At 34.9% G+C, this 21,338-nt stretch overlaps 1 protein-coding gene across 2 annotated transcripts in view; it reads right to left on the bottom strand.

The window, feature by feature from the left end:
* Positions 1-21,338, bottom strand: part of SPAG16 (sperm associated antigen 16) — a 1,014,588-nt gene that overhangs the window by 942,260 nt on the left and 50,990 nt on the right. For both annotated transcript variants that reach the window (XM_086719555.1, XM_086719554.1), the window contains 2 exons: positions 15,902-15,971; positions 10,610-10,719 (listed from right to left, as the gene is read on the bottom strand). In XM_086719555.1, coding sequence (XP_086575681.1) covers positions 10,610-10,719; positions 15,902-15,971 — 180 coding nt within the window. The remainder of the gene's footprint in view (positions 1-10,609; positions 10,720-15,901; positions 15,972-21,338) is intronic.

Genomic DNA, 21,338 nt, shown 5'->3' with positions numbered 1-21,338 from the left:
TTAATACCATATTAGTAGGGGACTTCAACACCCCACTTACAACAATGGACAGATCATATAAACAGAAAATCAACAAGGAAACAATGGCTTAGAATGACACATTGGACCAGATGGACTTAAAAGATATATTCAGAACATTTCATCCTAAAGTAGTGGAATACACATTCTTCTCCAGTGCACATGAAATGCTCTCCAGAATAGATCTCATACTGCGACAGAAATCAACCTTCAACAAGTACAAAAAGATCGAGATCATACCATGAATATTTTCAGACCACAATGCTATGAAACTTGAAATCAACCACAAGACAAAAATGTGGAAAGATAACAAATACTTGGAGACTAAACCATTCTACTAAAGAATGAAAAGGCTAACCAAAAAGTTAAGGAGCAAATTAAAAAGGACATAGAAGCTAATGAAAATAATAACACCACAACCCAAAACCTCTGGGATGGAGCAAAGGCGGTCATAAGAGGAAGTATATAGCAATCCAGGCCTTCCTTAAGAAGGAAGAAAGGTCACAGATATACAACCTGACTTTACACCTTAAATAGCTGGAAAAATAACAGCAAATAAAACCCCAAACCAGCAGAAGATAGGAAATAATAAAGATTAGAGCAGAAATCAATGTTATCAAAACCAAAAAAAAAAAAAAAAAACACACACACAAAAAAAACAACAACAACAACAACAAAAGTAGAATAGATCAATGAAACCAGAAGCTGGTTCTTTGAAAGAATTAATAAAATTGATAAACCACTAGCCAGTTTGGTCAAAAACCAAAAGGAAAGGACCCAAACAAACAAATAAAATCAAGAATAAAAGAGGAGAGATCACAACCAACACAGAAAAAATACAAATAATAATAAGAGAATATTATGAACAATTAAACGCCAATAAAATGGGCAATCTGGAAGAAATGGACAAATTCCTAGAAACATATAAACTACCAAAACTGAAACAGGGAGAAATAGAAATTTGAACAGATCCATAACCAGTAAAGAAATTGAGGTAGTAATCAAAAATCTCCCCAAAAACAAGAGTCCAGGACCAGATGGCTTTCCAGAGGAATTCTACCAAACATTTAAAGAAGATTTAACACCTATTCTCTTGAAGCTGTACCAAAACATAGAAATGGAAGGAAAACTTCCAAACTCTATGAAGCCAGCATTACCTTGATTCCAAAACCAGACAGAGATCCCACAAAAAGGAGAACTATAGACCAATTTCCCTGATGAACATGGACACAAAAATCCTCAACAAGATACTAGCCAGCAAGATCCAACAATACATTAAAAAAATTAGGGGCGCCTGGGTGGTGCAGTCGGTTAAGCGTCCGACTTCAGCCAGGTCACGATCTCCCGGTCCGGGAGTTCGAGCCCCGCGTCGGGCTCTGGGCTGATGGCTCAGAGCCTGGAGCCTGTTTCTGATTCTGTGTCTCCCTCTCTCTCTGCCCCTCCCCCGTTCATGCTCTGTCTCTCTCTGTCCCAAAAAAATAAATAAACGTTAAAAAAAAATTAAAAAAAAAAAAAATTATTCACCATGACCAAGTGGGATTTATACTTGGGATACAGGTCTGGTTCAATATCTGCAAAATAATCAATGTGATACATTGCATCAATAAAAGAAAGGACAAGAACCACATGATCCTCTCAATAGATTCAGAGAAAGTATTTTGACAAAATACAGCACTCTTTCTTGATAAATATCCCTCAAGAAAGTAGGGATAGAAGGATCATACTTCGAGATCATAAAAGCCATATATGAAAGACCCACTGCTAATATCATCCTCAATGGGGAAAAACTGAGAGATTTCCCCTTACGGTCAGGAACAAAACAGGGATGTCCACCCTCACCACTGTTATTCAACATAGTATTAGAAGTCTTAGCCTCAGTAATCAGACAACACAAAGAAATAAAAGGTATCCAAATCAGCCAAGAGGAGGTCAAACTTACACTCTTTGTAGATGACATGATACTCTATATGGAAAACCCAAAAGATTACACCAAAAAACTGCTGGAACTGATCCATGAATTCAGCAAAGTTGCAGGATATAAAATCAATGCATAGAAATTGGTTGCATTCCTATACACCAGTAATGAAGCAACAGAAAGAGAAATCAAGAAACAGATCCCATTTATAATTGCACCAAAAACCATAAAATACCTAGGAATAAATCTAACCAAAGAGGTAAAAAATCTATACACTGAAAACTATAGAAAGCTTATGAAAGAAATTGAAGAAGACACAAAAAAATGGAAAAATACTCCATGCTCCTGGATAGGAAGAAAAAATACTATTAAAATGTCAATACTACCCAAAGCAATCTACGTATACAATGGAATACCTACCAAAATAATACCAGCATTCTTCACAGAGCTAGAACAAATAATCCTAAAATTTGTATGAAACCAGAAAAGACCCTGAATAGCCATAGCAATCTTGCAAAAGAAAACCAAAGCTGGAAGCAACACAATCCCAGATTTCAAGATTTATTACAAAGCTGTAATCATCAAGACAATACGCCACAAAAACAGACACTCAGATCAATGGAACAGAATAGAGAACCCAGAAATGGACCCACAAACATATAGCCAGCTAATCTTTGACAAAGCAGGAAAGATACCCAATGGAATAAAGAAAGTCTCTTCAGCAAATGGTGCTGGGAAAACTGGACAGCAACATGCAGAAGAATGAACCCTGGAAAACTTTCTTACACCATACACAAAAGTAAATTCACAATGGATGAAAGACCTAAATGTAAGACAGAAAACCATCAAAATCCTCAAGGAGAAATAGGCAAAACCCTCTTTGCCCTCAGTCACAGCAACCTCTTACTCAACACATCTCTGGAGGCCAGGGAAACCAAAGCCAAAATGAACTATTAGAACCTCATCAAAATAATAAGCTTCTTCACAGCAAATGAAACAATCAGCAAAACTAAAAGGAAACCAAAGGAATGGGAGAAAATATTTGCAAGTGACATATCAGATAAAGGGTTAGTATCCAAAATCTATAGAGAACTTATCAAACTCCACACCCAAAAAACAAATAATCCATTGAAGAAATGGGCAAAAGACATGAATAGACACTTTTCCAAAGAAGACATCCAGATGGCTAACAGACACATGAAAAAATGCTCAACATCACTCATCATCAGGGAAATACAAATCAAAACCACAATGAGATACCACCTCACGCCTGTTAGAATGACTAACATTAACAACTCAGGCAACAACAGATGTTGGCAAGGATGAGGAGAAAGAGTATCTCTTTTGCACTACTGGTGGGAATGCAAACTGGTGCAGCCCCTTGGAAAACAGTATGGAGCTTCCTCAAGAAATTAAAAGTAGAACTACCCTATGACCCAGCAATTGCACTACTAGGTATTTATCCAAGGGATACAGGTATGTTGTTTTGAAGGGACACATGCACCCCAATGTTTATAGCAGCACTATCAACAATAGCCAAAGTATGGAAAGAGCCCAAATGTCCATCAATGGATGAATGGATAAAGAAGATGTGGTATATGTATATACAATGGGGTATTACTCAGCAATCAAAAAGAATGAAATCTTGCCATTTGCAACCACATGGATGGAACTAGAGGGTATTATGCTGAGCAAAATTAGTCAGAGAAAGACAAAAATCATATGACTTCACTCATATGAGGACTTTAAGATATAAAACAGATGAACAAAAGGGAAGCAAAAATAATATAAAATCAGAGAGGGAGGCAAAACATAAGAGACTCTTAAATACAGAGAACAAACAGGGTTGTTGGAGGGTTCGTGGGACGGGGGATGGGCTAAATGGGTAAGAGGCTTAAGGAATCTCATCCTGAAATCATTGTTGCACCATGTGCTAACTAACTTGGATGTAAATTATAAAAAATAAATAAATTATAGAAAGAAAAGAAACAAAAAATGAAGGATAAAAATCATATGATGATCTCAAAAGATGTAAGAAAAGCACTTAACAAGGCTCAACATCCTTTCATGAAAAAAAAATCAATAAATTGGTTAGAGAAAAAATATACCTCCACATAATAAAAGCCATACACAAGAAACCCACAGCTAACATCAGACTAAATTGTGAAAAGTTGAAGGTTTTCTTCTAATATCAGGAACCAGGCAAGGCTGCCCACTCTCATCACTCTTATTCAACATAGTACTGGTGGTCTTAGCTAGAGCAATCAGGCAAGATCAAGAAATAAAAAGCACCAAATGGATTCCTTCTTTCACTGATCAGAGAAAGGTGTCAAGAGTGGAAAGAGACTAGCTTTAGTCCCCAAGCTTCTAGAAAGTCCTTCCACATCCTGAACTTTTCTTACTCCCCCCAGAATACCAGCCCTGCTGTATATATATGTGGGGCGCCTGAATGGCTCAGTTGGTTAAGTGTACAATTCTTGGTTTCAGCTCAGGTCATGATTTCACAGTTTCCTGAGTTCCAACTCTGCATCTCAACCCTACTTGAGATTTTCTGTCTCTTTCTCTCTCTGCCCCCCCACTTGTATTCTCTCTGTCTTTCTCAAAATAAATAAACCTTAAAAAAAAAAGATGTGTACTGCCATCTAAATATTTGACTCATTTACTAAAGGTAAAGAGACAGAGACCCTCTGTCTCTTGGCAACATCTCATTTCTTCCTTTTGCTTTTGCCTCCCCCCCACAACCCGCCCTTGGTTTAATCCTATTCTGCAATTCAAATTTCTATTTTTGTGTTGAGCTTGCTCCTTTCTTTCATATTGAAAAGATGACATTGCCCCCAAAGCCAAAAGTAAATGAGAATTGAAAAGCATCCAAATAGGAAAAAAAAATAAAATTACCTTATTTGCAGGTGAAATGATCTTATTTATATATAAACCCAAAAGACTCAATGAAAAACAGTTAGAACTAATCAACAAGTTCAGTAAAGATTCAGAATATAAAATCAAAATACAAAAAGTCAATTGTGTCTCTATACACAAACAATAAAATGAATAAAAAAGAAATAAAGAATGCAATCCCATTCACAATAGCATAACAAAAAATAAAATACTTAGGAATAAATTTAATCAAGGAAGTGAAAGATCTGTACAATGAAAACTACAAAACATTGATGAAAGAAACTAAGGAAGACACAGATATTTGTTCCCAAGTACTGAGAAGAATTAATATTGTTAAAATGCCCATACTACCCAAAGCCATCTATAGATTCAATATAACCTCTATCAAAATTCTAACAGCATTTTTCACAGAAATAGAAAAAAAATCCTAAAATTTGTATAAAACTGCAATGACGCAAATAGCCACAGCAATCCCAAGAATAAAAGAACAAAGCTGAAGGTATCACACTTTTGATTTCAAAGCATACTACAAAGCTACAGTAATCAAAACAGTATAGTACTGACATAAAAATAGACACATAGACTAAAGGAACAGAATAGAGAGCCTAGAAATAAACTCCCATATATGCAATCAACTAGCATTTTACAAGGAACCCAAGAATATTCAATGGGGAAAAAAAAGTCTCTTTAATAAATGGTTTTAGGAAAACTGGATAACCACATACAGGAAATTAAACTGTATACTCATCTGACACTATTCATAAAAACTAACTCAAAATTGATTAAACTTCAGACCTGAAACCATGAAACTCCCAGAGAAAACATAAGAAAAAGCTTCTTAACATTGGTCTTGCCAATGATTTTTTTGATATGACATCAAAAGCACAAGAAACAAAAGCAAAATCAAGTGAGACTACATTAAAAAGCCTCTGAACAGCAAAATACAATCAACAAAATGAAAAGGCAACCTGTGGAATGGAAGAAAATATTCACAAGCCACATAACTGATAAAGGGTAAATATCTAAATATATGAAGAACTCATACAGCTCAGTTACAAAAATAAATAAATAACTCAATTAAAATGTGGGCAAATGTATGGAATATATATTTTTCTAAAGAACACATACAAATAGCCAACAGGTACATGAAAAGATTCTCAACATCATTAATCACCAGGAAAATGAAGATCAAAACCACAATGCAATACCATCTCCTACTTGTTACAATGGCTATCACCAAGAAGACAACAGACAATAATTGTTAGTAAGGATTTGGAGAAAAGGGAACACTTGTGCACTGTGGATGAGAATGTAAACTGGTGCAGCCACTATGAAAAATAGGATGAAAATTTCTTCAAAAAAATACAAATAGGGGCGCCTGGGTGGCTCAGTCGGTTAAGTGACCAACCTCGGCCCAGGTCATGATCTCATGGTTTGTGAATTCGAGCCCCACATCGGGCTCAGAGCCTGGAACCTGCATCTGCTTCTGTGTCTCCCTCTCTCTCTGCCCCTCCCCTACTCATGCTCTGTCTCTGTCTCAGAAATAAACATAAAAATTTTAAAAATAAAATAAAAATAGAGCTACCATATGAAGCAACAACTCTACTTCTGACATATACCAAAAGGAAATGAAAACAAGATCTTGAAAAGATATCTGCACTCCCTGTTCATTACAGCATTTTTCATAATAGGTAATGTATGAAAACAACCTAGGCCTCTGTCAATAGATTAATGAATAAACAAGATGTGGTGTACACACACACCCACACACTCACACACACACACACGCAATGGATTAGCATTCAGATATAAGAGAAGAGGACAGTCTGCCATTTGTCACAACATAGATGGGTCTTGAGAAAATCATGCTAAGTGAAATAAATCAGACAGAAAAAAAATACTGTATGATATAATTTATATGTGTGAAGCTAAAAAATAAAAAACTCATAGAAGCAAAGAGTAGAATGGTCTTTGGGGCTGCAAGTAGGGATATTGGGGAGATGTTGATCAAAGAAAGGGTACAAACTTATAGGGAAAAAATTAAGAGAAATACTAGTAAAAAGGAATTCACTTATTTTGCACTTTAGCATTTTTGTAAGACCCAAATTTTCTATCATGTTGTAGGTATTATGTTAAAAATTTTAATGCACTTAAAAAGAATATACTATGCATAAATATTTAATGTATTTGTACTATATTTTAGTAGCTTTTTCTCATACAAAAAGTCAACCCTGCTAATGTAGTCTTACAAGCCATAGCACTTAGTGAATGAATCAACAAATCATTTTTAAATATAACTACAACCTTAAAGAGAATGCCTATGCCATTAGAAGATGAAAATGTTGGGGCACTGGGTGGCTCAGTCAGTTGAGCGACTGACTTCGGCTCAGGTCATGACCTCATGGTTTGTGAGTTCGAGCCCCGTGTCAGGCTCTGTGCTGACAGCTCAGAGCCTGCAGCCTGCTTCCGATTCTGTCTCCCTCTCTCTCTGCCCCTCCCCACTCATGCTCTGTTTCTCTGTGTCTCAGAAATAAATAAACATTAAAATTTTTTTTTAAAAAAAGAAAATGTTCCCTTATCCATGAATTCAGCAAAGTCACAGGATATAAAATCAATGCACAGAAATCAGTTGCACTTCTATACACCAATAATGAAGCAACAGAAAGAGAAATCAAGGATTAGATCCCATTTACGATTGCACCAAAAACCATAAAATACCTAGGAATAAACCTAATTAAAGAGGTGACAAATCTATACACTGAAGACTAGAGAAAGCCTATTAAAGAAACTGAAGACACACACACAAAAAAGGAAAAATATTCCATTCTCATGAATTGGAAGAATAAATATTGTTAAAATGTCAATACTACCCAAAGCAATCGATATATTTAAATTTTTTTTTCCAACGTTTATTTATTTTTGGGACAGAGAGAGACAGAGCATGAACGGGGGAGGGGCAGAGAGAGAGGGAGACACAGAATCAGAAACAGGCTCCAGGCTCTGAGCCATCAGCCCAGAGCCCGACGCGGGGCTCAAACTCACGGACCGCGAGATCGTGACCTGGCTGAAGTCGGACGCTTAACCGACTGCGCCACCCAGGCGCCCCAGCAATCGATATATTTAATGCAACCTCTATCAGAATATCACCAGCATTCTTCACAGAGCTAGAATAAACAATCCTAAAATTTGTATGGAACCAGAAAATACCCCCAAATAGCCAAAGCTATCCTGAAAAAGAAAACCAAAGCTGGAGGCATCACAATCTTGGACTTCAAGCTGTATTACAAAGCTGTAATCATCAAGAAAGTATGGTACTGGCATAGATACTTAGATCAATGGAACAGAATAGAGAATCTAGAAATGGACCCAGAAACGTAAGGCCAACTAATCTTTGACAAAGTAGGCAAGAATATCCAACGGAATAAAGACAGTCTCTTCAGCAAATGGTGCTGGGAAAACTGGACAGCAACATGCAGAAAAATGTGCCTGGACCACTTTCTTACACCATACACAAAAATAAACTCAAAATGGATGAAAGATCTAAATGTAATACAGAAAGCCATCAAAATGCTAAAGAAAGCAGGCAAAAACCTCTTTGACCTCAGCCACAGCAACTTCTTACTCAACATGTCTCCGGAGGCAAGGGAAACAAAAGAAAAAATAAACTATTGGGACTTCATCAAGATAAAAAGCTTCTACACAGCGAAGGAAACAATCAGCAAAAAAAAAAAAAAAAAAAAAAAAAAAAAAAGGAAACCAAAGGAATGGGAGAAAATATTTGCAAGTGACATATCAGATAAAGGGTTAGTATCCAAAATCTATAGAGAACTTATCAAACTCAATACTCAAAAAACAAATAATCCACTGAAGAAATGGGCAAGAGACATGAGTAGACACTTCTCCAAAGAAGACATCCACATGCTAACAGACACATGAAAAAATGCTCAACATCACTCATCATCAGGGAAATACAAATCAAAACCACAATGAGATACCACCTCACACCTGTCAGAATGACTAACATTAACAACAGATGTTGGCGAGGATGTGGAGAAAGGGGAACCCTTTGCACTGCGGGTGGGAATGCAAACAAGTGCAGTCACTCTGGAAAACAGTATGGAGGTTCCTCAAAAAACTAAAAATAGAACTACCCTATGACCCAGCAATTGCACTACTAGGTATTTATCCAAAGGATACAAGTGTACTGTTTTGAAAGGGCATATGCACCCCAATGTTTATAGCAGTGCTCTCGACAATAGTCAAATTATGGAAAGAGCCCAAATGTCCACTGATAGATGAATGGATAAAGAAGATGTGCATATATATACAATGGAGTATTACTTGGCAATCAAAAAGAATGAAACCTTGCCATTTACAACTACATGGATGGAACTAGAGTGTATTATGCTAAGAAAAATTAGTCAGAGAAAGGCAAATATCATATGACTTCACTCATATGTGGAATTTAAGATACAAAAGAGATGAACATAAGGTAAGGGAAACAATATAAACACAGGAAAGGGGACAAAACCTAAGAGACTCTAAATATAGAGAACAAACTGAGGGTTGCAGGAGAGGTTGTGGGTTTGGGGATGGGCTAAATAGGCAAGGGCATTAAGGAGTGCCCTTGGGATGCTCATTGGGATGAGCACTGGGTGTCTGTTACATGTAGGGGATGAATCACTGGATTGTACTGGAATCATTATTGCACTATATGCTAACTAACTCGGATGTAAATTTAAAAAAATAAATGAAAGGAAAAAAAAAGACGTAAATGTTCCTGATGACAAGCACCACCATCATACTGAAAATCCTTAATCCTAATTTATTTTTCTTTATTCAGGTGCTTTATATGAACCTAGACCTAACAATCTCTGTAGAGATAAACAAAGGTCACCCAAATGAGAAGAATAACTACTTATCGACAGCAAGAGAGTCATCCACCACCACTGCTTGCATTTGGCAGAGATTCAAAGGCAGGTAGAGGAGTGGGAAAGCTTTATGATGGCAAAAAGGGAAGGTCCATCCCAATGGGAAGTTGTCATATATTTTAGAACTCAAAGGTAACAATTATGTACTTTGTAAGAAAATTCATTACGTCAGCCAGAATTTCATGCAATTTTCATGACAAGAAATTAAACTCCTTACAGGTTTTATGTACTTTTCTCTCTTCCTCATTTTAGATCTCTTTGACCAGATACTTTTTTCCATTTATTATTATTTTTTTTCATTTAAATACAGGTTAGTGAACATATAGCGTACTAATGGTTTCAGGAATAGAATTTAGTGATTTACCACTTACCCATAACACCCAGTGCTCATCTTGACAAGTGCCATTTTTCTTCAATCATTACAGAAGTTTTTCACTATCAGCCCAATTGTAAAGCAAAGGCACTCAGATCTAAGGAGATTCCTAAATGGGGCATAATTCTTTACATTCTACTTTTAAAGAAGACTAAGTAAAGTTTAAAGTTATACCATTAGGGAAGAAATAAGGGACTATGTGGGAGTTATTTCTTTGGACAGAGTAAGCAGAAAACTGACTAGGTAAGCACACATGCCTGTGATTATATTGGGGTGCGTGGCAGCATTCACTGAGTTGTCTCTGCCACCAGTAAGCATATGTCCCTGACATATTAGTAACATTTAAGAACTTTGGGGCTTGATATACATAACCTCTAAATTCCTCTTCCAGTAAAATAATGATACCATATGAGTTCATGGATCTGAAGATCTGAGAGTTAAGTATGATTTAATGGAAATAACAACAAAAAGCCATACCTTTGTATTATCTTTTATCTTTGTGTTACTTTTGTTTTTCTCCCTGGCTTCACGAAGACCTTTCTGAGTAGGACCTTCCAGTGCATTTTCTTTTTCACGGTTAGGAACAACTACAAGATAACACAATTTATTCTTAGTATCTATACTGTCTTGCAATGATAAATACAATTTTAATCAAAATATGAAAGCCAAAGTCATAATGATACATGTGTTTTTTAAAGTATTGTACTAGTAATATTGAAATAATACCAAAGTGTTCTTTTAATTTTTTTTTAATGTTTCATTTATTCTTAGAGCACAAGTGGCGGAGGGGCAGAGTGAGAGAGGGACCCAGAATCAGAAGCAGGCTCCAGGCTCTGAGCTGTCAGCACAGAGCCCGACGTGGGGCTTGCACTCACAAGCCATGAGATCATGACCTAGGCCAAAGTCGGATGCTTTACCAACTGAGCCACCCAGGTGCCCCATTACCAAAATGTTTTAAGTCAAGTGTCAAATTCATTTCCCCAAAATTCAGGGTGTGATTACTACAATGTCAGTTAAATGGCATGATAAGCCAGTTAGAGAGCATAATAGCCAATCTCCAGTTACATTATTTCCAAATTCCTGTCATGAGATTTCATGTGTATATGAATAAAGTTGAAGAGGGTCAAAGGAGTGAATGGTAAACAATGACAAAATATCCTTTGTGGAATTGGGTAATGAATAACAGATTTTTAGAAGAATATTGTATTAACAAAATATTATTCTTCATGCTTCTCAAGTTGAAAAAAAAAACAGAAAGGAAAATAATTGGGTAATTTTCCAATGTAGTTGTAACATTAGTCTCCAAACTCTCCTGGACATAAAGAGAACAGTCCTAAAAAAACCACCTGGGGGAAAAATAAAAGTGACAGGGAAAGTCTCTTTCTTTTATACATCTTTCCATATACATATACATATTTACATATACATAATTTCTCCTTATATTTTTAAACAGGAAAATGACTGCAAATAAATTCATACAGTTACAATCATTAACTCATAACTAAAAGAAATAACTAAGTGTTCTAAATTATAACACTAGATTTATAACAGAGAAAAGATGAACACAAAAATATCTGGATGAGTCAAGGCTCTCAAAGAATTCTTAAGGCAAGGAAGCACATAGCTGGCATTTAGATTCTTTCCTGATATAATTCTTTCTACTCAGTACCAGTTTCAGACAAAGGAGAAAATCTCCAAAGCAGCTTGGACAATAACCTAAAAACAGAATATTGAATAACATAGTTCTACATGAAACCACTAAAAAGACTTCAAAACACTTGAGTATCCAGACTGCCTGTTCTCCCTGATGGTGCTAAAAGTTAGAGCCCCATCTGGGAAGTGTAAGTGGGGGTTTGGGGGAGGGATGGGGGAGGGGCAGGAGGGAAGGCAGCAATTATGGCTCACTGACATTAAGGAAAATTTTTCACTTCCAGTTCTCTTTTATTGTATTTTCCTTTTCAACACCCAAGAATGACATCCTGATCATGATAATAATTTAAAATAATTATAATTAGCATTTATGCCTCACTGATCTTCTACTATATGACAGCCACTGGTCTAAACAATTTGCATGTATTATTTCATAATACAAGTTGATCAGGCAATCAGAGAGGTGACAGAGTCTGCCATGACACTGCCAAATGCTAAGACCAGAAGCTTAGAGAAAGGTACTGAAAGCCCCATATCTAAAACTAGAATGCATGTTTATGAACAGTGTAAAATTATTCAGTACAGAATATAAGGAATTAACTTTATTCATGTAGTTGGGATTATACAATTAAAAGAAAGTATTTCATCATGTTGTGTTGAAATTTATTCCTTTTTTACCAAAAGCCACTTATCACATATCAAAATATAAACAAACTTGGTCTTCAAAGTAACTTAGAAAAACATGCACCGTGTTCATTTATAAATTAGGTTAAATAGCAGAATATAATTTCATAAAGAAGTTACCAGTAAACCATGAGTTTATTTTAATAGAGATGCCAAGGATAAAGAACACAAACTGTTAGAGTAGAATGGAGTATTAGAGATTAATTGTTATAACTATCAACTCAGTGCACAAAATTCCTCAACCTTTAAGCCTTCTTATATATATTGGTCTTCACACATTTTAGTCATTTGGGAAGTTAGAGTTCCTGAGGCTGTGATAGGCTGACACTATCCCTTCATATTTATAACTGACTGCATTCTTAAAAGTTATTTACAGATGGAAACAAGTAATTTTTTAAATTTTTTAATGTTTTATTTGTTTTTGAGAGAGCGAGAGAAAGACAGAGACAGAGCACAAGCAGGGAGGGGCAGAGAGACAGGGAGACACAGAATCTGAAGCAGGTTCCAGGCTCTGAGTTGTCAGCACAGAGCCCCACATGGGGCTCAACTCCATAAACCATGAGATCATACATGACCTGAGCTGAAGTCAGATGCTTAACTGACTGAGCCACCCAGACACCCTGGAAACAAGTAATTTTATCTTAACAAAAATATATATCCTTTGTAAAAAAAAAAAAAAATGCAATAAGGAAAAAATGTAGAAAAAAATCACATCATGCAAATTATGTATATATTTTGGTGTGCATCATTTTTATTTGCATATATTTAATAGCTATGACCTTTTACTATATAAATGTTCTTATTTTTTAACATTTTATTAACTTTATGATGTGAGCATTTTCTTATGCATGATTTTTAAAGACTTTCTAGTTGCATGATCAGCCATATTTAAACATTCACCAATAAGATTGTTTGCACTGTTTTTTTACTATAGATATGACTACAATAAACATCTTTGTTCATAGTATCTTTAGGAATCATTGAGCATAGCTAATATTTCTTTAACTTAAAATATTTGAAAGGAACTACTGAATCAAGGCTAAGAAAAAAATTTCAAATATGAGAATGCTATTTCTTTCTCTTAAGCTTTAACCATTGAACACAGTGAATAGTCATCTGTAAATAATAGGATGTCATATTTATTAAGAAAATTCACTGTTTTGCAGTCTATATTTTAGAGTTTCCATCATTTTTTAAAATCAAATTTACTGAGGTACAATTTACATACAATAAAATGAACACATTTTAAATATAGAATTGTGTAAGTTTTGACAAAGATAAACCAGCATATAACCACCACCAAAATAGAGATATAGAACATTTGCACCACTCCCAAAATTATTTTCTTATGTTAGCATTACCATTTATAAGTATGTACAATAATTTTTGTTTTTATAAGGCATTTTTCTTTTAAGGAAATTAAAAATAAAAAATATATATCTTAACCAGAATTTAACATTCCTAAATCTCTGTATTCAATCCCAGAGATCTGAGTTTTCTTCTGACCAAGGAAAGTCCTTTAGTATTTCCCACACGTTAGAATGATTTGCAACAAAATCTTTTAGCTTTCATTTAAATTAAAATGTCTGTATGTCTTTATTTCACCCTATTTTTTGAGGATATTTTACTGGACATAGCATTCTGAATTAAAAATTTTCCACATTTGAAAACTGTCATTTCTTTGTTTCTAGCCTCTAATATCTCTGACAAGAAATCAGCCTTTATTACATTACTGTTCTCTTGTATGTAATATGATTTTTTTCTCTTGCTGCTTTAGAGATTGTCTCACTTAAATTTTAAGGTTTGAATATGATGCATCCAGGATTGATTCTCTTTGGGTTTACAGTTAGCTGCTTTTGGGGGAGTTGATGTTATCAAATTTAGAAAAATTTAGGTCATCTTTTGTTTAAATATTTTGTGTCCCATTCGTGTTCTTTTCTCCTTTGGCACTGCAATTTCACATCTGTTAAATAGGCATATTTCCCTTTAATTTTTTTCTCTAGTCATCAGACTAAGTTTTAACTGATGTCTCTTAAATTCACTGACGTTTCTGTCATCTCCAATCTGTTGTGAACTATAAAATTTCCATTTAAATTATCATATTTCTCAATACTAGAATTTAATTTTTTTTTTTTTTTTGGTTTCCATGTAGCTGCTAAGATTTCCTATCTCTTCACTTATTAATGTCATATTTTTCTTTAATTCCTTGATAATATTCAAAATAGTTGCGCTAGCATTTTTATCAGCCAAATTCAACATCTGGGCCATCCTGGTGTACGTTTCCATTTACTGATTTTTATCTTGATTGTGGGCCACCTTTTCCTGTCTCTATAATATACATAGAAAACTTAAATTACATACCGGGCAGTATAGATGACAGGTTATCAAGGCTCAGGACAACTGCCTTCCTTTAAAGGGTATTCATTTTTGTTCTAGCACGCAGTTCAGTTTTTTGATGATCACCTTGAAATTCTAGGCTTAATTTTCTACTTTGTTAAGGTGGATCCATGGAAAGCCCTACATTTTCCCCAAGGCTCTCTAACTTACAAGATTCAAACTCAAACTCTATCTCCCTTAGAAATTCTATGTAAGCTTTGTTTGGGGTTTTATAATAAAGGGCAGTACAAGTGTTATGTTAATATGGTTAATACGTTAATATGATTATGTTAAACATTAATATGGTATTAACAAGGAGTTAAAGAGTAAAGAGGTCTCTTCATCCAGATATGACCAGAACTCCAATGTCACCATACCTGTTTGATTTCTAGAATCCTTTTTCCCCTCTTAGACCTTTAAAATCTCCTCACAGTCAAGTCTTGGGTATTCTTACATGTATAACCCGCTATCAACTAAAAGACTCAGTAAACTGCCTCATAAATTGGGTCACTGCTTATTGCAGCTCCCTTTTTATCTGGTGCACTTTCCTGGGACAGTGTGAACTATGTATAATCTTTGCCTTTTCAGTTCTTCAGGACTGGCATGCTCTTCTTGACCTCTACCTGCATGGAATTTGGTTTGGAAACCGTCCCAGGCACAAAGCCATAGTCATAGCAGATCTCAACTTATAAATTTTTCTTCTATCACTTCTTATCTCTTTCTGTGACTTGTGCTGTTTCCCAAAGGCTAAAAGTAGCTGCCCTATAAATAGTCTAGTTGAAGAGTTTTTTCATTAAAAGAAGGTTAGTCTGGTACCAGCTACAGCATCATGGTCAGAAACACAAGCCCTCCCATTATAGTTTCCTCATATTTTTATCTGAAATTAGTTATACAGTACCATATCCATATTCCCTCTTGATCTTGTCATTAACATTTTAATTTGTGAAATAGTTACCATATCATTTATTCACTTTTAATTATCTCCAGAATTTTGAGCTCTGATAAGATTAAAAAATCACCAACTGATATTAAATTAGTTTTATTACATTTTATTTTTACCTCTAATTTCAGAAGCATGGTAATTATGCCCTATTTCCATATTCTTCAATGTTGCTTGAAGCCCAGAAATCTAAAAAATGAAATCCAAAGATACGGGGTTATATCTTTGTATATACACAAAATGACTCAAAAAGAGTTGAATAAAATACAGTGTTTAAATACTGCCTGAAAGATATAAAAATATTAATTTCTCTTGGATTAATTCCTATATATTTAAATAATTAAACATGAATTATAACAAAAGAAAAACATAATTTTAAATTCAATTCAGTGGGTAATTATTAGGTATCCATTATAAATAAACAACTGAAACATTTATTTCATAGCATAGTTTCCTGAATCAAGAATACTCATTCCACACTTTGAATGATAATTATTCATTACTCTACTTTGAGAGAAATTTCTTCTCTGTTGAAATTGCTTCACAACAACTTAATTCATCTTTCTGTGTATAAAAGATGAGGTAAGTATTAGTTGAGAAGTAAAATATGAAGAGACTATTGTTTTTCTTGAAACTCTTAACTCATTTTCAGCCCACAGACATTCCTTGTTTTATTAAACATGTTTCATAATTAAGAAAATTTGTTAATTTGGAGGCATATAATCTACCTATATTTCCTGAACAATAGACTTGAATTAAAAATTCAACCTTAAAGAGCTTTCTTGTCCCTCATTGTATATGATTATATCAACACAAAATACCATCTATTTAATTATATGCAGATACACATATTTTCCTACTATTACTGAGTAATAATATTTCTTTAATAGAAAACAGCAGATAATCGTAATCTATAGATTAGTGCTCATAAAATGCCTGGGAGAAATAAAAAGGTAAAAAAAATTGTATCTATTCTTGAATGCCAAATGGATTATTAAGTTTTTAAATACGCTTACTTGGAATAGTATAAGATTTACATAAAAGTTGCAATGTAATAGAGAGCTCTTATATACCCTGCACCCTATTTCCCATTAATATCATACATTACCATAGTATGTTTGTCACAAGTAATGAGACAATATTGATACATTATTATTAACAGAATTCCATATTGTGTTCTAATTTCATTATGGTTTTTCAAATACATGTTTTCTATTCCAAGAGCTTATACAGGACACTTTACATTTAGTCATCATGTCTTATTTGCTTCCTCTGGACTAGTACAGTTTCTCAGACTTTCCCTCACTTTGATGATCTTGACAATTTTGAGGAGTACTGATCAGGTAATATTTTGGAGAATATCCATTCTTTTGGGGTTGTCTAATATTTTCTCATGGTTAGACAGGAGTTATGGGTTTTGAAGAGGAAGACTGCAGAGTAGAAGTGTCATTATTAGCTCATTATTTAGCAACATGGTTAAAGATTAACGATGTTATTCTTGATCACCTTCCTGAAATGGTATTGTCTAGGTTTCTCCATTGTAAAATTACTTTTTCTTCCATTTCCACTGTACTTGTGGAAGCAAGTCATTGTGTATAGGCAACAACAGATGAGGTGTTAAGCTCTACCTCCTTGAGGAAAAGATTATTTACATATGTCATTTGGGATTCCTCTTTGAGAGAAATATTTTTCTTCTCCATTTACATACTCATCCATTTATTTATATTACTATGAACTCACAGATAATTATTTTATACTCTGTGTTATAATCTATTTTGTTGCTCAAATTGTTCAAAATTTGACCGTTGGGAGATCTTTCAGGATGATTCATGTAATGACTATGACTCCATTTGTTGGTGTTTGACTGCCAACAGTTTTTAATCCTTACTTCCTACTTCCCTTAGTGCCCTATATCTTAGAAAACTGATATCAAAGCCTGGATGCTTCCTCCTTTGGCACTGATGGGAGATTCAAACCATATAATCCCATTATCCCACATAAGGACCCTCATCCTACTTCCAAACCCTAACCACAACAAAAACACTAAGCCAGTCTCCTTCGTTTTACTCTCTGAAGACATTTCAGACCTGCATGGTAAGGCATATGCTGCTTTCCCTAGAGAGCTCAATTATGTAAGTAATAAAAGTTTTCATACCCTCTGTGTGTGCTGTGTGTATAGCACAATCAGTTTCAACATCCAAACCAAATTTGGTTCTTGGTCCATTTACTTCTAGAGGTGCCCACAACAGTAACAGCTTCTTTGTCCCTTGACACACCCCATTGTTATGTTAAGTACTTTCTTTCTCTCTCTTCTTTCTTTCTCTCTTTTTTCCTTCTTTCTTTCCCTCCCTCCCTCTCTCTTTCTTTTCTTTTTTTCCTTGTTTCTTTTCTTTTCTTTTCTTTTCTTTTCTTTTCTTTTCTTTTCTTTTCTTTTCTTTTTTCTTTTCCTTTCACCTTCTGATCATTTCCTAACATTCTAGCTCAACAACATGGGCCAAATGTTCCAGGTGCATTTCGTATTTTCCCTGCCCAGCCCTACTTCCATCTGTTGGAGGATGGTATCAAAACAGATATTTAGGGGTGCCTGGATGGTTCAGTCCATTAAGTGTCCAACGTCAGCTCTGGTCACGATCTCATGGTTCATAAGTTTGGGCCCCACGTCAGGCTCTGTGCTGACAGCTCAGAGCCTGGAGCCCGCCTCGGAATCGTGTGTGTGTGTGTGTGTGTGTGTGTGTGTGTGTGTGTGTGTGTGTCTGCCCCTCCCCGCCTCATGCACACATGCGCTCTCTCTCTCTCTCAAAAGTAAATAAACATTAAAACATTTTTTAAAAAGAAATAGATATCAATGCACTGGGTATACTCATTTGCTATTGGAGTCTCATTACTTCTAGATCCTCTCAGCAAGCAGACCTAAAAACATATACATTTATTTTATATAGTATCTCCTGATATTATATTATATTACATTAATATTATAGTAAATATAAATATTAATATATTTACTTTTACTCTATTAAATGTTATTTATAATATGTTTATATTGTTATATTATAATAAATATAAATAATAATATGTTATATATTATATTACAGCCCTATGAACCAAAAAAAGATAAAATGCAACTTATTTTACATATATACTAACAAATTATATTTTATATATTTTCAATCATGGGACTGTAATTCAGAATTTTGAACATTTTCAAGTAATTTTATAAAACAAAACAATTAAATTAGAAGTTTTTCCATAAGATTACAATAAATTTAAAACAGTTGCTGTAACCTGAAGAATTTAAGAACACATATTTATTAGATTTTTGTCATCTCACAGTATACTTTTACTCCTTTATATACAAACTGAATATCATTAAAAAATTCTAAATTCTAATCCTTCTTGCAAAGTATTACAGAGCTCTATATGTTTAAAGAGAAAGATAGTGAGCTAAATGTTCACTAAGATAAGGTTTTTTTTGTTTGTTTGTTTGTTTTTTTAATTTTTTTTTTCAACGTTTATTTATTTTTGGGACACAGAGAGACAGAGCATGAACGGGGGAGGGGCAGAGAGAGAGGGAGACACAGAACCGGAAACAGGCTCCAGGCTCTGAGCCATCAGCCCAGAGCCCGACGCGGGGCTCGAACTCACAGACTGCGAGATCGTGACCTGGCTGAAGTCGGACGCTTAACTGACTGCGCCACCCAGGCGCCCCAAGATAAGGTTTTTAAGTAAGTGATGATTAGGAATCCAGATAAAAATTGTAACATACTTCTTACTGCTCTAAGCTCACATCCTAAGTTTTGGTTAGAAGTGACTTCTCAGAGCATCACTGAAATAAAGCAGACACTGAAAATAAAGACATAACCAAAAAGTAAGCATAAAAGTTGATGCATCTTCCATGTTAGATCATAGAGGAACTTTGTATACATTTTAATATATGTTTATTTTCAAATATTTTTAATAAATTCATTCTACAACCTCATGACACACTAATAGATTCAAGTTAAAAGGTTAATCCAATTGGGGTGCCTGGGTGGCACAGTCAGCTGAGCGTCTGACTTCAGCTCAGGTGTGATCTCACAGCTCGTGAGTCCGAGTCCCGCATCGGGCTCTGTGCTGACAGTTCAGAGTCTGGAGCCTGCTTCAGATTCTGTGTCTCCCTCTCTCTCTCTCTGCCCCTCCCCCACTCAAGCCATGTCTCTGTGTCTCAAAAATAAATAAACATTAAAAACAATTTTTTTAAAGGTTAATCCAAGGCTCTATACCCCAAGGTATACCTGATAGGAATATTCCAACAGGAAAAAAAAAAACAAAAACAAAAACAAAGATTTGTGGATAATAAATCATTTTCTTGAGGAAACATTCCCAAAAAGGTTCAGCTCATTAAATAGTAACCTTGGATCATTCTCCAAGGAGAAAGATGATAAAACTGAGACTATATTGTCTGTTCTAATTCAGAGAATGTGTTAATTGATCCTAGGACTAGACTGGTGTAAGAAATATCTGACAGTCATTTTGGTGACTCAGCACCTTGCATTCATAAATTGTGTGTCCATCTTTCTCTATAGATAGCATATATTTATTCATCCTTTCTTATAACTAGGATACTAACAATACTGCATAGGCTCCATCAATCACGTCCCATTTTGGATCTTGAAAAAAATCTGATTATTAATGATACCTTATGATAACAGGTATAGATTGGACTGCTTAGGACAAATGAGGATACAGAGTAACCAATAAAGTAGAAGAGGACAGGATTCATCCCTACCACTCCCAATCCTTGTTCATCCAATAGAACAAGGAAGTATAAAAGTATCTATGCCTGAGAGGGAGAAGTAAGAATTCACATATGAGTGACCTATTTCACCTCTCAAGCTACAAATCCAAGTGTGGCTAATTGGAAGAAAAGGACACTGAAAGCCAGATAATTCAAAGATACTCCAAGTACAGACTAAATTTGCTCCTTGCTTCTCAGAGAATAATCTAGGAAAATTGACAGTCCCTTAAAAAGACCTTCATATTTTGAATGGTGATGTAGAAACATAATATTCTTCAGGTAGTGTCTGAAAGTTGATTGAAGATGGTATGTCTATGTACGTGGACCTTAAGTGGTTTCCAGATTGCCCACAGTTTGAATTAGCAGAATAGGGAAATCATAAGTCTCAACTTGTCTCAGTGAGATACATGAAAATGTTACCATTTGAAGCATGTAACCAGAAAAAAGATGAGAGTCATGACAATGAGGCTATAGATGTTAAGGATCTCACAGATGCTGTGGCAGAGGTCATGGATTTAGCAAGGTATGTTAGGTTCACACTTTAAAGAACCACATAGAACCATGCACCTCAACACCAGCAGTATGACCAAAACCAGTAACACAACACTAGCAAGTGAAGGCCAAGCATGTAGTCTTCACGTCATATGGATACATAATGTCCCTTGTAGGAGCCATCTTGCGAAGAATGAGGATGTGATTTGAAGACAAAAAAAATTAACACTGATAAGTTTCAGCTGAACAATTAATATACCATTCAGATACTGTGTGGTAAATCCAAAGAG

Source organism: Puma concolor, chromosome C1, assembly GCF_028749965.1.
Source record: "Puma concolor isolate L17-30 chromosome C1, mPumCon1.1.hap2, whole genome shotgun sequence".
Lineage (NCBI taxonomy): Eukaryota > Metazoa > Chordata > Mammalia > Carnivora > Felidae > Puma > Puma concolor.
This window is presented reverse-complemented; position numbering and strand designations above follow the sequence as displayed.